The sequence below is a fragment of the Scatophagus argus genome, chromosome 7 (genome assembly GCF_020382885.2).
Source record: "Scatophagus argus isolate fScaArg1 chromosome 7, fScaArg1.pri, whole genome shotgun sequence".
NCBI lineage: Eukaryota > Metazoa > Chordata > Actinopteri > Scatophagidae > Scatophagus > Scatophagus argus.
The window spans coordinates 8,470,456-8,487,664 of NC_058499.1; the positions used below are offsets into that span (position 1 = coordinate 8,470,456).

At 40.8% G+C, this 17,209-nt stretch overlaps 2 protein-coding genes across 2 annotated transcripts; both read left to right on the top strand.

The window, feature by feature from the left end:
• The first annotated feature begins 250 nt into the window (after window positions 1-250).
• LOC124062474 (G-protein coupled receptor 22-like) lies at window positions 251-5,688 on the top strand. The gene is made up of 3 exons (XM_046395260.1): window positions 251-661; window positions 1,787-2,884; window positions 3,997-5,688. Exon 3 carries the CDS (start codon window positions 4,001-4,003, stop codon window positions 5,315-5,317), a length of 1,317 nt encoding a protein of 438 aa, XP_046251216.1. The 5' UTR covers window positions 251-661; window positions 1,787-2,884; window positions 3,997-4,000; the 3' UTR covers window positions 5,318-5,688.
• A 9,046-nt stretch (window positions 5,689-14,734) lies between these two features.
• bcap29 (B cell receptor associated protein 29) lies at window positions 14,735-17,209 on the top strand. The gene is made up of 8 exons (XM_046394388.1): window positions 14,735-15,089; window positions 15,457-15,563; window positions 15,759-15,859; window positions 15,953-16,100; window positions 16,263-16,398; window positions 16,562-16,658; window positions 16,833-16,933; window positions 17,065-17,209. The coding sequence occupies exons 2-8, from the start codon at window positions 15,472-15,474 to the stop codon at window positions 17,098-17,100; spliced, it is 711 nt and encodes a 236-aa protein (XP_046250344.1). The 5' UTR covers window positions 14,735-15,089; window positions 15,457-15,471; the 3' UTR covers window positions 17,101-17,209.

Sequence of the window (17,209 nt, forward strand, 5' to 3'; positions counted from 1 at the left end):
CCCTGCCCAAATCACTACAGCCCCACACAGGATGTTACAGCCACTGTCAGGGAAGAGTGGATAGAGTCAGAACAAAAGGAAATACCTCCCTTTGCTGGAGAAGAAAGGGTTAAGCCTATTACAGAGGACCAATCAGGATTGGGGGAGCACTGCAAACCTCCGCAGTAAGAGAGAGAGAGAGAGAGAGCAAGAGAGAGAGGGAATAAGGGAGTGAGGGGGAGAGAGAGGAGAGCAGAGCGGGAGATAGAGAGATACCAGGAGTGTGATGGTTTGCACTCCTACCCAGGCAGTCAGGGAGGGAGGGAGTGCAACAGAGAGTTGGTGATGAGTATTCAAAAACCAGTCCATACGGATGGATAAGAGCAAAGGGGGTACAAAGGGGGGAGAAAAAGACAGAATCCCACCAACATTTCTGTCAGGACTAATCTCTGTGGACTTGTTTTTCTCTGTCTGGGATTCAGGAAAGAAAGAACAGCTGTCAGTTGTGTGACCCTTGTGTTTTCATCAACGTTCAATCCCTCTCCTTGGATTACTGCTGGAAGGAGCAGGAGATAAACCAGCAGTTCTCATCAGTCGACCTACATTGTTGCAGAGCTCTACTAGAACAGGGGACGGTGAAGTGTATGGACCAGCCTCGGAGCATCTGTGTTTACACTGCATGGTGAGCTTTGCCATGTTTTGATGGGGCACTCTACTCATTGGTTTGATTTACAGCACTCAGCCGAGGGTTGTGCATGTGACAGCAAATAAAACTCAATGCCAAACAATTAAACAAATGCATGGGACTAGAAATCATCAACAACATAATTTCCTGAGTAACTTGTACTGTTGCAGACTTTTATTTAGAAACATATGGTTATGGATTAACCATTAGCAACTAATTAAAATACAATTTCTCTTAAATTTCAAGTAGCTGCTACTGTAAGCACTCTTTGATATTGTGATTATGTCTGTATATTATCACACTGTGAGAACATCTATTTGTTCCTTACTGCTATGCTTGCATCATAATGTGAACTGTCAGGCTCTGTGTTAGGAGAAACTTAATATGCAAAGTGCACTTTAAAACTGTTTGTCGTTACAACATGTACGATCCTTTCTGCTGCCTGGAATGGAAGCATGAGACTCACTGTTCAGTTCTGCTGGCACTGAGGCATAGTAAAGTATGGCATCCCTTACTGAAACAACCTTGAAGAATGACCGACATGTTTCTCGGAAGAGATTACATGGATCACATGTAGTGACACAGGAGCGGGGCTTCAATGGCTTTATGACAAGTTCTCCAAGGAATCACATTGCGCCTAAGCTCTAAGCAAGTCTGTCCTATCATGAAAATTGTAGGACAACATCATCACCACTGAGACTGTACAGTAACTCAAACTAAGCATTTTTTCTGTAATAATTTACTACACATAACATACATAATAATTTACACAACAAGAATGGCAAAATATTACTACAGTTAATCTTCAATGCGAAAGCAGAAGGCTGAGATGCAATACTTGTTCCGTCTAATGAGGTTCTTCAGTAGCGCTACTGTTATGTTAATGCATTATCAAAGATGTAAAGTGCATGAGGTGATGCACAGTAACACGATAAGACATCACAGGCTCGTTGCTATGCTAATGAGAGTTTCCTTGTCGCCTCTCTGCTGAGGATATGTTTATTTTCACTAAAACATCCCCCACACTTCCCTCTCCTACTCCTCCTACTCCTCCTACTCTCTCTCCCTCCTTCTCTCTCTATTTCTGTCATCCATTACCCTATCCTTTCCCTCTCTTTTCAGGTCTCTGTGAAAGAATGATGTGGGACTGAAGGACAGACAGGTGATGTGTGCAGTTCCGGCTTCCACAACTCCAACTCTGGTCCATCTAATGAACTCACTTCCACTACCTCTTGAGGACGACCTTCTTCTGAATCGCTAAATCATGCCCCCATGCACACATAAATACATGTGATCACACGTGTCATGGTGATCGGACACACATGCACTCTAATAATCGCCTCTATGCCCGCCATCTCCAGTGATCGAAGGTTCAGCATGTCGAGAGTCAAAGTGGAGACCTGTGCTCGATTTATAAGTCAATGGCGACTGGAGACAGAGACTGATGAGAAAGGTGGTGAGTGAAGGCCTGTTCCATTAGTGCTCCCAGGAGAGACATGGGCCTGGATGCTGCCCGGACGCACTGACCTCCCCTGGACAGATTCTGGACATTACTATGGTGAAACTGGGGAATCTATATGACTGGCAAACCAAGCGTCTTGGAGTACGAGTCAATGGATGTAACTATTTTTTGTATTTACAGATCTGACTACTATCAAAAAAAAAAAGCAAGGATTTGGATTGTACTATGAACTGCACATTGCAGGCCTGCTCAGGGGAAAGAGTCTGTGTTTCTTTGTTTTCTTGGTTGGCTGTGTCTGTCCTGCCTGGGAATATCATGAGATCATAAACAGGAGGTGGCTCTGACATCTTATCCCTGTTCCACTCATCCATCAGTGCTCCAACCATCCCCAAAGCAAACGGACCAGAGATCTGAGAAACAGCCTTTAGAGGACGTTAGCCTGCATTCTTTAAACATCCATGGGTGCAGGTGTCTGATCCCTAAGCTTTCTTGCTGTTGTGGTCTGATAGACAAGCAAACAAAAAAAAGCTGGCAGCCCACAGAAAGTCTTTGGCGAGACGGACAGGTGTTTTTCTGCCTGTCAGCCTCTCTGGGAGGGACCAGCAGTGAAAAGGAAAAGCCTCGCTGGGGGGCTCTGTTGGAGCGGAAACACTTTTCCACTGGCTATGTTTGGATGTGATGCTTGTCTCTGTGGATAGAACATGGACTCTATGGCCTGATTACACAGCCCTGGTATTCAGATAGTGCTGGAGGGAAGGGTAAATATTACAAAATACCATTGTTGTTCTCTATGTCATTTAGAATCCTAGTCAAAATAAATCTATTTCTCTATGAATGATTTTAATATTGCATGTGCTAATCAGTATTTTAATTTATTCTAGAGTGCATGTGTATTACACCCCCCCCCAATGAAATATTAATAACACTCCAAAATATCAACTGTTCTGTGGTGCACTCATTAGTCTTTCAATTATTTAAGTTCTTAAAATGCATTTCTGAGAGTTGGAAACCTGTTGGTGACAAAGGAACATTGTGGCAGAATATACTGCAGCTACTAACCACTTGCTGTAATTTAACAATGACTAAATCCTGCCAGAAATGACAAGTTTAGTTAGTTATGATAGCTAGTTACACCATTTCAAATATGATATTACCTACCTCGCCAGTGTAATACTTCTACTGTCTACTTAATGCTCTGTTCAACAGAGGCGGAAGAACTGATCCATTTCAAAGCCACAACATGCCAAGCCCTTGGGTGCCCCTATACCTCAGTTGGTAGAGCGTGCAACCCATGTATTGAGGCTATCTATCCTTTGCCGTGGCCACAGGTTCAGCTCCTCATTTGCTGCATGTCATCCCTCCTTTCTGCCCCCCTTTCCTGTCATATCTTCAGCTGTTCTATATGAAGAAAAGGCAAAAAGCCCCCCCAAAAAATAATAATATAAAAAAAAAAAACCATGCCAAGCCATTACAGCTATGAGGTTATTAGAATTTAATTTACTTGAAAGTATTTCTGTTATGTGTCTCTGCTTCGGATGCAACTGTTTGATAAGGAATGGTGATAACAAAAGTAGAAGCTGATTGAGGAAAGATAGTTAATAATTAGTCATGCCATTCACATAATGAGACAGTTAAATCAGCAGGGAATGGCAGGAAAAAAATTCCAGCACTATTAAAATGTCTGCTCTCGAAATTTCTCATTTAAATTCAAAAGAGTTCCTTATCATTTGTTAACTGGCAGCACTGCGTCTGATGCTGAAAATTTCTCAGATGTGTGTTAATTACGACTTTCTAGAGATAGACAAACACAGACCACTTCTTTTCCTTTTCCTCTTCATAACGTCTCTTCTTCTCTTCTCTCTACATGTAGGATAATGCACATCCTTCCCCGCCCGGAACAAGAAGCCACCATGAGCAACGTCACAGTCACCGACAACACTGAACCCATCAGCCGTACCATGAGTCCGGAAACTCCCAGCCAGTATCCCTATCCTGTTAGTTTCCAGGTCTCCCTCACTGGCTTCCTCATGCTGGAAATCCTCCTGGGCCTGAGCTCTAACCTCACTGTTCTTGCTCTCTACTGTATGAAGTCAAACCTCATTAGTTCTGTCAGCAACATTGTCACAATGAACCTTCATGTGTTGGATGTTCTGGTTTGTGTGTGCTGCATCCCCCTCACCATCGTGGTGGTGTTGCTTTCCCTGGAGGGAGACACGGCTCTCGTTTGCTGCTTCCATGAGGCCTGTGTCTCCTTTGCAAGTGTTGCCACTGCCGCTAATGTGCTTGCCATCACCCTTGATCGCTACGACATTTCAGTCAAACCAGCCAACCGGGTTCTGACTATGGGCCGTGCTCTGGCCCTGCTGGCTACCATCTGGGTGCTATCTTTTGTTAGCTTCCTTGTACCCTTTATTGAGGTGGGCTTCTTCGCCCACGGCAATGCTGAGCTCAACCAGACAATGGTGGAGAATGTCGTCCATACTAACCAATACTATACAGAACTTGGCCTCTATTATCACTTGCTTGCTCAGATTCCTATTTTCTTCTTTACTGCCATTGTCATGCTCATCACCTACTCAAAGATCCTGCAGGCACTCAATATACGCATCGGCACACGCTTTCATGCCTCACAGAAGAAGAAGGCTCGCAGGAAAAAGCGCCCATCCATGACGGCCATGACAGCGCAGCAAGAGGCAACCGATGGATCGCAGAGCAGTGGCAGCCGCAACCCCACACTGGGCATGCGTACCTCTGTCTCTGTCATCATCGCGCTGCGCAGGGCTGTTAAGCGCCACAGAGAAAGGCGAGAGCGCCAAAAGAGGGTTTTCAGGATGTCCCTCCTGATTGTGTCTACCTTCCTGCTGTGCTGGACACCAATCACAGTACTCAACACAGTCATCCTGAGTGTGGGCCCCAGTGACCTAATGGTCAAGTTGAGACTGGGTTTCCTGGTCATGGCTTATGGAACCACTATCTTCCACCCTTTACTCTATGCCTTCACTAGGCAGAAGTTTCAGAAAGTCTTGAAAAGCAAGATGAAGAAGCGAGTGGTGTCGATCATTGAGGCAGATCCCACCCCTAATAATGCCATTATCCATAACTCCTGGATTGACCCAAAGAGGAACAAAAAGGTGACATTTGAGGACAAAGACGCCCAACAGAAATGTCTGTCTTCTGAGGATGTGGACTGAAGCAAGTCATTATCTTTAGGTTATACAGTCAATAAAAGCAGCTAAACTGACATCAGGTCAGTGTTGAAAAAGGGAAAATGTTAATCCAAAGCAGTAATGTAAATAACATGTGCAATAGAATGTACAAAAAACAAGACGTGGATAATTTATTACTATTTATTGAGAAGAAAAGTAGGTTTCATAGACGCATTATATACTGTACTGTAGATACTGCATGGCTTTTTGTAATGTAACAACATACAGTATATTGTGTACATACATAATACATGTACAGTTTAGGGTAAATGTTATATAAATAGAGAGAGTAGGAAGTCTGAATCGTTATGTATATGTATATTTATAATAAATATGTGTTCACTCACATAACGCAGCAAAAGGCTTCCTGTTCTCCCCTCCCCCAAGTTAAGTGTTTGCGACTCTGTAACAGCTGTGAGATTACTCCCATTCATCACCATGCCACTTGCTCTGACACCAGACCTCGTAATCCCTGGTGACCACTGATGTTATTGCTTGGGAGCACTCTGAGGGAAGGCCTTCAGCTTGAAATGAGACTATAGGTATGAGGATGCAGACAGGTGAAACATGAGAGCGAGAGTGAGATGGGAACCAAAAGGAAGCAGCAGAATATTGTTATTTTGCTATAGCTGAAAAGTTATGAGCATACTGTTCACAAGCACTGCTTTTTGAGTTTAAAAAGAACACTTGCATTCCACAGACACAACAGAAGACCATGGCTCTCATCACCTTGTTTGATATAAACCAGATGTAATCAAAGCCTAGTCTGTTTCACTTTAACAGTCACATCTTTGAGCCAAATGGAAAATTTACCGCTGCCTTATTTTGGTTTGATGACTTTATGGTGGGACAGGAACTGTGACAGAGGAGATCACATTTTGAACACAACAATCTGTTTTAATTCTCAAAGAGAAAAGAATCCTCAGATGTCATGTTTTAACAGAGAGGCTACTTAATCAAACTAAATGAAATGTTCAAATGGTTGTATTATCAAATTTTCTGTATTTATAACAGGAGCCTAACGAAAATGCTCTTCAAATAAGTAAACCCACAACTGCAATAAAGAACTACTGCAAAAATCTTAATGCCTAACAAAAGATTCTGTTTACAATACATAATAACAGACAATGAAGTTCTTCTTCCCTGCCTGTGTATATCTACCAATAGTGATTGTCATCCTTTGTCAGGAATAAGTGAAATTTTATTTCCCAAGTGGCAGGTGCTACTAGATGTATATAATGCAGTCAGACTTGTTCTTTTTGCTCAACTTGTCGATGAACCAAGTTTGCCCCAAATAAGTTAGAATAATTTATTCATACAGCTGCAGAAGAATTTCGGGAGTAAGAATCTACAAAGGGAAAAAAAAAACTGTCAGCTCATTACTTTCAGTCTGCACTCTAATACCGAATCTAGATGCAGAGTTACAATATCCATTAGCATGTAAAGCCATCCTCAGATACCCTGGCAGCTCACTTCATTACAATCCCTGGGTCAAGGATTACATTCTGTCTAAGATCAGGATATATACAGTGCATTCACATGCATGCATAAAGATACACATACACAAATACATAAGCACACTGTACTCCACAGTATGTCCCAGTAATGAGCTTATTACACCTTTTCTGTCTCAGGTACAGTAGAAAATTGAATAGCCCTTTAGATCCTGCAAGCACAGGGCTGTTGGCTATCAGAGAGATTACACAACCTCAATCAGATGCCTCTATGGCTGCCAGTGTGTGGTTTGTAGCACAACAAAGAGGGCTGATATGGGAATATTGATGCAACGAAGGTTCTTTATGACCCTGCTGTAAACAGGAAGTGCAGATGTCACAGTGCCTTGAGGGCATGTCTGTGACTGAGAGTGGAGATGGAATCATAGCCAGCAACAGATTAGCTGACAGGGGAGGGAAAATGACCTGTAAGATGAGACATTAAGCCAGAGGATAAATTTAACATGTATGTATACGGGTTAAACTTTTAGAAGTACAACTTCAAAAACAAGGTATAAATATACAAATGTGTAGACTTACTTCTGCTGCCACCATAACAATGATACACAACTCTGGCTGCCTTTCTTCCCTGGCAAATGCATAATTTATACTTCTGCTCAAATGCCAAGTACTATTCCAACTTCATCAGTGCAACCGAAAAATCATTTGTATTGATTACCTTCTAAAATTACCTCACAAAAACCAATGCTATTTACACCAACTAGAATTTGAGGTCACAGTTTATTTTCTGTCGGGAGGTGCAGCCACACTTGCTTAGCCAAAAAGGCCTTCCAAACACAACACGCCTTATGTTCTGACTGAAGCGCCGTTTTGTTAACACTATCATTCTCTCTGAAATTCGCTTACTGTCATTTTCTGCTTGGGGTGAGGGATATTTTGCACTCACTAATCACTCAGACAGATGTATTAGTTGTCTTGATGTCATTTTCAAGCAATGCTGAAGCTGTCTGTGTACTGGATAGGAGCACTTAGCTTCAAGGTCATCATGTTCACGGGTGTAAAATAATGCTTTTTTAAAGTTATTTTTAACATTTAAAACAATGGCCATCAAACTGTTTAGTATTTTATTGTCCCTGTGCACTCTAAGCTTTCTGGCTGTAAAGCCAAGCCGCTCAGATTAAAGTCTTCACGGGAGAAAGAGCAAGTATTTAATTTTTCCTTACATCTCACTTTATATTTCCACATGTACCAGAGGACAACTTCTAAACTTTTTTCCTTAATCTCCAAATTAAATTTTAAAGAAATACCTTCAATGCTTGGTGGTGTTTTAATATAAGAGCTGTTTTGGTCAGTTTCATTTACAGGCATGATACCTCAATATTTTCATAATCAATCCTTGTTGCTACACTTGTTTGGATTTTGCCTCTCTCGCAGTTCACAATTCACAACAATTCAGAGGCCTGTAGCAAAGCCACAGCTGACACTAATTCAAGATGATAGTGTACACACTTTCAATTATAATATCGCATGAAAAACACATGTATCAAATATGATACGTTTGGAGTTATAGGGTTAAATGCTGGATCTTTTTAAAAAAATAAAAAACTTTCAGGAAAAAGAGCTTTCAGGTATATTGTAAAATGCTATGTTGAACATCAGGCAATGACCTATGGCCTCAATCCTTTCTCAATCTCCTTATCATTTTGAAATATAATTTAATTTTCAAGCTACACTAAGCAATTTTTGACAACCCAGGACAAACAACCAAGACTAAACATGTTCTTGCTTATCCCTTTTTATGGGGACTTGTTTTTAAATGTTCTAAAACAACAAATATATTATAAAACTGAGTAACAATGTGATGTATACATACACATTCTGTTGAGCCTGAAACAGGCTCACATAAAAACAGTAAAAATTACAGTTTTGTCATCTCATGTGATGTATTTCTCCTTTTTCTTCTGTAAGTTTCCAAAGATCCAATATTGCAATTATCTTGAAACTCTAAAAAAGCGTCATCTGTAGTTGTGACAGCTGCTATATTATCTTTCACACTTTTTCATAATCTTTTCATATACTATATTATCTTGACCCATGTGGGACCACTTTCATTTATGATGACATTCAAGAACTGCTGCCACAGATAAAAATCTTAAGGTCAGCACTGATAGTTAGCATACTGGATAGTTTAGCAATAGCAGACCACCACTATACACCTCTAACCTCAGGTGACCTGCAGACAAAAAAACAGATCAATACACTACCATAGTCAATAGCAGGTTCAATGATGCTTCACTGTGAGCCTTATGAGAATCACTTGACCCTGGTGTCCTCTTCCTTCTCCCCTATACTGCCCATCAAGGCTGGTACTTGCATCTGTCCCTATCACATACATTATGCCCTTGCCTCTCTTGTTCAATGGCTGCTCTTAGGCAGCCATCCCCAATTCGAATGGCATCTCTTCAGGGCTCCTCTCTATCCAGCAGCAGACACAGAATAAAAGCCTGGGAAATCACATTACTCTGTCCGTATGGAGCCCCTATTGGATTAGGTCAGCGAACACTCAACTGTAATTCTGCTATCGTAGAGAAGAAGAAAGTGGATTGAGCACACCAGTCAGCACAGTTTGACAAATTGTTGGTTGTGGTCATTTTCCAAATGTAACTCTCACCAAGCCACATTTAGAGAGACAGAAGGACACTTTATAGAGATGGAAGATATATGACCATGATATACAACCTATAATCACTGTACAAGAAAAGCTATGCCCTAGATAGAAACCAGAAATCAAGGGCAGACAGATACAATGACCTCTACCTTAATGGAATCATTGTGTGGTATTGGTATGGTACTGAAGAAAATAACACACCAGCCCGCCTTTAAATCAGTGCTGTGTAGACTATTGTTTCAGTATCAGTAAAGAGCAGACATTTAATGACACATGAAGTGCTCTCCTTTATTACACACTAAATCAGAGAAGAGATGAACCCTGGGGGATAAACAGGGAAAAGCAACTTTACATGAATGCTAAAGCAGACAATGTAAAATAATGTAACAACAAAGACCCCAAATAAAGTCGTCCCGGATTCAATATGAAGACAAATTCTCCATAGCACAGTTATAGAGACTGCTCTGTGAGAAGGAATTACATTTGACAAAATGTGCCATTACATTGTGAAATCTTAATCATCCTTCAGGAAATGTGGTTCAGACAAAGGGACCGACTAGCATATTCTTACTGTCCTGAAACAAAAATGTGAAGGACAAAAGCAGTCAGAATATTTGCGCCATCATAGCTGCATGCATGCAACTGCTAACCAGTGTGTGATTGTGTGTGTTTGTCCACGCAACTATTCAGCAATATGTGTATACTGCAGGACATGCAGCTATGCCCATACAGTCTGTGCATGAAGCAATGTGTCAGTCCAGTTGTTTTATTGGGCAGTGACAGAATGCCGACCACTGTGTGTGAGAGGGGAGACGGAAGAGAGAAGATTGTTGGCCTCCAGCTCTCCTAACAGCAATGACTTCTGTCTGGTGATTATACCACCACTCTTCTCTGCACAGGAAAAGATATGAAGGGGACCACCACAACAGAGCTCCCAACATAGCATGACACTACATGGTGACCATTTGTATTCACTAAAAATAGGCTATTACATTTTAAATAGATTCCAATTCCAATTCCATTTTCCTCCAAGTGTCCTCCGGTCACAATACAATTGCAAAGTGGCGGAAGGTATTTTGAGAGCCCAGGACTCTTGAAGTAAAGGTCCTATTGATTTTATGCATACACAGTGTTGGACTTCGACGGACCTGATACCCATTTTTACTAAAATGGGTATTAAAATTAAAGAGGCAGTAGCTGCTTCTATAATAAAAACTCAAACTTACCAGCCTGTGTATATAGAAACTTAAGAAAAAATTAACAAAACATTAACTTACAAAACAACCAAACTCTATATTTAAAATTCAGTTGTGCTGTCCAAGATTCATAGGCCGGCCTAGACAGCAGAAACATCTCTGTAGCATCACAACACTTCATATACGATGGTATGCGGCACATTTTACCTTTTGGATTCTGGATTTGGATACTGCACATGAATATACCATGATTTTGATAATATTAAGATGAATTGTTTTTCATTATTTTTCGGCATGCCGTAGAAAGACTGCTGACAACACAGCAACATGAAATGAAGTGATTCATCATCTCTCAAGTCCTCAATCTGCCTCCTCTTAAAACCTAAAACAGCTCTTGCTGTACTGGATCAGCAGATAAACTTTGACTAACCATAACCATGCACTAACACAGAAGCTGTTTTACTTTAAAAATGTGTTTTTCACCACATCATTTTCTGGGGAAATCTCCACATTATGACGCCTGGATCCGACCCTTTCATTAAATGCATAGAATCATGCAGTCTGTGCTAAAATAAATGTTAACCCCTTTCATGCTGAACATTTCCCACCCATCATTTTTGTGATTCGCATAGTTAATCGCCCAACAACTCCCCCTCAACTCCTCTTACCAATACTTTTCTGTGAAACTCTTTTCTACCCTCCATCAGTATGCACATCTTGAAATAGCGTTGCCGGGAAACAGCATATATAGCATTTATAGCTGTGAATTTATCATCTGGCCCTATTCCCTTATTCAACGAACACAGTTAATATTATGCCACATGTGTTTACATATCATAATCAATCATATATTAATTCCACATCAGGAACATTGTTGAAACTACATATCAAAATCAGTAATATAATCACACAAAGAGATTTTCTTGTCTTACTTTTTTTTTTTTAACATAAGCATCACATGCAGATCCCTAAGTGTACCATTTCCATTTTCATGCTTAATGATGTGTGTACGCAGCAGTAGATTGATGTAGCTCAATGTTTTAAGTTTGCAACCATAGTTAAGAGAGTCATTAACTGCTGACTGGATATATGTAGTCTGTCTTTTAAAATAAATATAATGTTCACATATATTTACCTGAGTTGAGAATTCTAAATATGGTCTATTTATAGCTCAAAAAGATGAAATAACCAGATGGAAATGTCTGGGTTTATTGTGCAAGTTTGGCTTATTAAATACCTGACAAATCAAAGAGAGGTGTTTATGAGTCACAAAATGCCAAAAGGCAAAGTCAAGTCACTGAGTTTGAGTCTTGTCCAAGTCTCACATCTCCACACTGATTCAGACTAGGGCCTTACCAACAGCACAGCATAAGTTAGCATCGGTAGCAAGCAACAGGATCACATCTTCTGACCGTTAACTAAAGCCTACCTGTCTCATAAAGTATTTATGATTACAGCATTTAAGTAGTTATAGTATTTAAGTATAACTGCTAGCAACCAACGTCTACAATGTAAAATGTAAAAAGTAATTTAATTTCGTTTCTATGAGCAGACTCAATAAAAACGAACAACAAACAAACCGAAAAAAAAACACACAAATAAATGCTGAGAAACGCCGTAAAGAAGCAGCAAACTAAAATTATAGTTAGCTAAACAGCTAACGCTAGCTAACAACACTGACCTGTTGGGATGCGTCTTCATTCTTGATGGGCCTCAGAACAACGCAACAGTCGGACTCTTTCAATTTCTGTATGTAATATATTCCCATTTCAGACCTCGGTACTGCCAAAGAAGTATGGGAAACACTTAGTGTGTGTCAGTGCAGTGTAAAGTTCCCTTATGGTGCCCATCAAACATGGCCGTCATGTTCCATATGCACCATCACACACCTGTATCTATAAAGCTGTACTTCTAGACCTGCGCCACCTGTAGTCACGGAAAGGAATTGCAGCGTTAGACTGTTAATTTGAAATTATTTTGTCATTGAAGAGACTTTGGCACTTCCTGAGGTAATGATGTAAAACCCTGGAGGAAAGTGGCTTGTCTTTTTAATATTAAGCTGTGTTTACCTGTGGCCAGACTCAGACTGCTTGGGTAGTCGTCACATTAAATGAATTGAATCACATTAAAAATTGATTAAAGATTTTCAGCTCTTATCTTTGTTGTCAATTTCCAGCAACCTGGTGGACCATGAGGCTAAAGATGAGCTAAAGGTTTAAAAAAAAGGTTAAATTATTCTAGCTATTTAGTATCAGTATGATGGGGAAAACTACAAAACACACAAAGTCCTGGTAAGGACATGGACTGAAGTTTTTCAGCAGGGTAGGCTGCCATGTCCTTGAGCAAAGACAGAGGTTGTTGGGGGAGTTGGTGCAATGTCCTTTTGAACTGTTGTGACTCTTCAGTCCTGCATTGGTGTCAGGGACCACTGCTTTGACTTTTAATATGCAATGAGGCAATCTGCAGTGAGACCACTAACTCCTGACACAGTGATTAATCCACATTGTAACCAACCATAGACCAATTTTGTGAGAAAGAAGCAAGATGCCCTTTTGACACCTAAAGGTGATTGCTTAATGCCCCATAGGCAGTCCCCTCTAAATATTAGTGATGCACATAAACCAATATGTGCATCACTAGAACCAATACAGCACTCATGATGGCCATGTTAGCAGTGGAGTTATCCACAAATGAGAATGTGAGACACCAAATTGTATATAGGTGTTAAATGCCAGGCCATTAAAATGAAAAAAGTACCTGAGCCTAAAGGCAAAGAAAGCAAATTTATCACTCGATATACGTTCCAGACTTCAGCTATGGTCACAAGTTTGGTTGTGACTCTGAAAATGATAAGATCACGGATACAAGAAGCTGAAATGAGTTTCCTTTGCAGGGTATCTATGATAGCCTTCAGGGACATGTGGCGAGCTCTGATATACATGAAAAACTCCAGTTTATGGATGCCTCTCTCTCGAGGCATTCTGGCCACAAACAACTGGCTGCACATGATACACGTTTAACACTCAAAAGGGCCTATATTTCCTAAATTGCAAGGAATGTCCTGGAATCACAAAGCAACTGAAATAAAATACATGTGAATTCCTATGGTTGGCTTGCTGTGACTTCACATTTGATGAAGTAAAATAGTGGATCTTTGAGAAAAGGCCTATCTTATATCTTATCTCATCTTATCAAAAGAAAAGAAACCATATCATATAGAATTTAAGAAGTCGAAACATTGACTGCTATACTGGTCATTACAAAAATGTATTTAGAAAGTCAATAAATAAAATGGATTGAAGTCTCAGGTAGCAACATACCACCAAGCACACGATGAGTCTGACCATCTGCCTACTGCAGGCATTTTGCTGTAATGACTCTTCAGTCTCCTGAGCTGAGACCTCTGAGATGGTGAGGAGAAAAGAGCAATCAAAGCGTATTCAGTTCTGCTATGTCATTTGCCCACTCTCAAAAAGCTATCACAGGGTGCAGCTGTAAACATTTTGCTCCTCCGTACCCCTGAGACATGCAGTCAAAAAGGATAGCAGCTATCAGTCTTTTTGCAGAGGAAGTCCGTGTGAATACACTTTGCAAGCTGAATATGGTGAAGAGGGCAGAATACACAAAATAGACCTTGGAGCTGAATATGGTTTAAAAAGAACCTTCATTACTCAAAAGGAAGAGGAGTGCACTGAAGGCTATGCTCAAGTATTCCCTCAGTGGCTGTTGATGTGTAATACCCATACTATTTGTCTGTTTGAAAGGCACACAAAAAGAGCACTCCTTTTCAGTCTTATGGTATTGAGCTTATATCTGCTATTTCACTGACAATTATTTGCATTCAGCTGTTGTGCAAGCTGAACCCTTCATCCACACTGTTGGCTGGTTGCACATCTCCTTGACACACTAGGAATATGTGGACTGAATTTACTGCAATAATTGCAAAACATACTTCCTATTTCCTGTGCAGAAGCTACATTAAATTGTTAGATAACACCGCCCCCTTGTGGCTCTTTGTTTGGCCTCTTCTGTGTAAGAATGCCCAATCTGAAAAACTTAACATATCCAAAGAGATATTGAAAGTATTCAGTCTGCTTCTTTGTTTTAACTGTTTTGGGATAGGGAGGATTTAAAATTTTAATTAAAAAGACAAAATGTTCTTCTTCATGACCCTAACCCTACATACACACTAGTGGAAAATAAATAAATAAATAAAAACAACAACAAAAAAAAAACAAATCTTGCACTCATTCAGTGCAACTCAATCAGTCAGTCAAGTTGCGATGTGAGCTTTAACAAATCCAAAGGGGCAGACCAATGATGTCAACTGACCAGCTGAGTTTTATTTAGGGCTGGAGCTCCTCAGATACCCACCAGCAGCTGTTGGGGAACATGTTCGTTTGGACTTTCGCATTCTTCTGAACGTTCAACCTTGTCTGGTAAGCCAACAACTCTGTATATTGCTTGGACTAGACTGACCAGCTCCTACTCTTAAAACAAATTGAGAACACGAGCCGGTGATATTAATGCTCCAGAGTAAGAATAGACTTAGACGTAAAACCCTATAAATAGCAAATGGGCTATGAATGCCTGCTGCAGGCCGCTTGTTGTGTGTTGTAGGCCTACAGAAACATTTGTGTGCAAAAATCACCCTAAATTATCAGCAGAGTACAGTAGTGTATCCTGTTTGTAGTTTAGTAGGCAAGGAGTAAATAGAAATATTGTAATATTCTTGTAGATTCCTTGACTTCCACTGCTACTTACTCACACTGCACATGAGCTTACTAAACCTGTTATTCTCCTCAGGAAATCACAGTCACAATGACCCTCCAGTGGACAGCTGTGGCTTTCTTTCTCTATGCAGAGATAGCAGTCAACCTCATCTTGTGTATACCCTTCATATCAGCAAAGAGGTATTAAACAATTAAGCACACAGAGTCAGTAGCTCATGGTCAGAGGTCCACTTTGTGAATCAGCTGAAAAAGATGTCCTGTGCAAGAGTTAAATTAGAAAAACCAACAGAGGTAGTTCATGCAAATCACCAGCAGAGTGCACTCATGCCCTTTCTGAATAAATCTACTGTAGGTCCTTTTTACCTTTTTTTGTAGATGGCGTTTGGTTTTCAGCTGGAGAATATGGAGCTGGTTATCTCCGTACTGGAACAAATGTTTCTTTACCATGATCATGGTTCTTATTGTTCTTTTCCTTGGTAAGCAATCTGCTGCGAGTGACGAGATAAAACTTAGTAGACTGATAGCTTTGTCAGCATCACTCATGTTTCTGTGACCCTGCCCACTCTCAGATGCTGTCCGTGAGGTGCAGAAGTACTCAGGTCCAGAGCCCATGCATGATGCCAAGGTGAACCCAAATTTGTACGACCATGTCCACATGAAGCTGTTCAGAGCCCAGAGGAACCTCTACATATCTGGCTTTTCTCTCTTCCTCTGGCTGTTAGTGTCATTACACACAATAATGTGTTTGAGACCTCATACAAACACTTTAGTAATCCACATAACTGTCTGTCCAGCTCACTTTATGTGGTTCGGTCTTGTCTTGTCCTGCTTTTCTTTCTTCTGATTCTCTTCTTTTCCTGTCCTGTGAACTCAATGCAGTATCATGCGTCGAGTTGTCACTTTGCTAAACCAGGTTGCTGTCACCTTGGAGGACAGTGCAGGTCTTCAGGCACAGATGGACAGTGCTGTCAAAGCAACCAAGCAGTGCCAGGACAACAACCTGATGCTGAAACAAGTGAGTCTTAATCAGAGCCTGATAGAACTAAAGCTTTATCTTTTGTCTTTAACATGCTTCCTTTCATTTTCTTCTCTAACAGCTACTATAGTTTGTTCTGTGATTTGTGTTTTGTATGTGCTCTGTAGTCTGCTCTTGGTAACTGAGAATCCTTTGTGCTCAGGCTCTGCTGGACGAGGAAAAAGCCATGTCAGCAAAAAACCAGCAACTGAAGTTGGAGGCTGAGAAGCTGGCAAATCAAGTGAAGGCTGCTGAGGAGGGTGAGTAATCATCATGTCCTTCATATAGGACAATCTGAAGTCATATCTTTTAAAAGCAGCACAGGACCACCACAGGCCACTTACTGCATAAGGCTGGCTGTGGAATGATGGTTGTTTTAAGGGAAACTGATAATAAATATAGGGCAGTTTATGTAGAGTTGTTTGTATGTGCAGCTGTGCGCAAGTCTCACGCAGAAGTGGAAGCCATGAGGAGACAAGCCAAAGGTCTCGCGCAAGAGTACGACAGGCTATTGACGGAGCACCATCAACTCCAGGTAAAACATGTACACAGAGAGGGACGTACTTCAGTATGTGCATGCAAATACCAAATCACAAAATACTGACTGTACATGAACCCTACTAACGCTGGAGTGATTCTGTTTTTAATCCTTTACTTGATCCACAGAATCTCCAGAATGCTGCAGACAAAAAGGATCAGTAACCACAGGAATACAGTGACAATTGTTTTAAGGTGTTGCTTGCTCCATTTTTTTCAGTGGATACTGTTTCTTCTCATTACATTAGGCCTGTATATGCAGTAGGCCACCAGA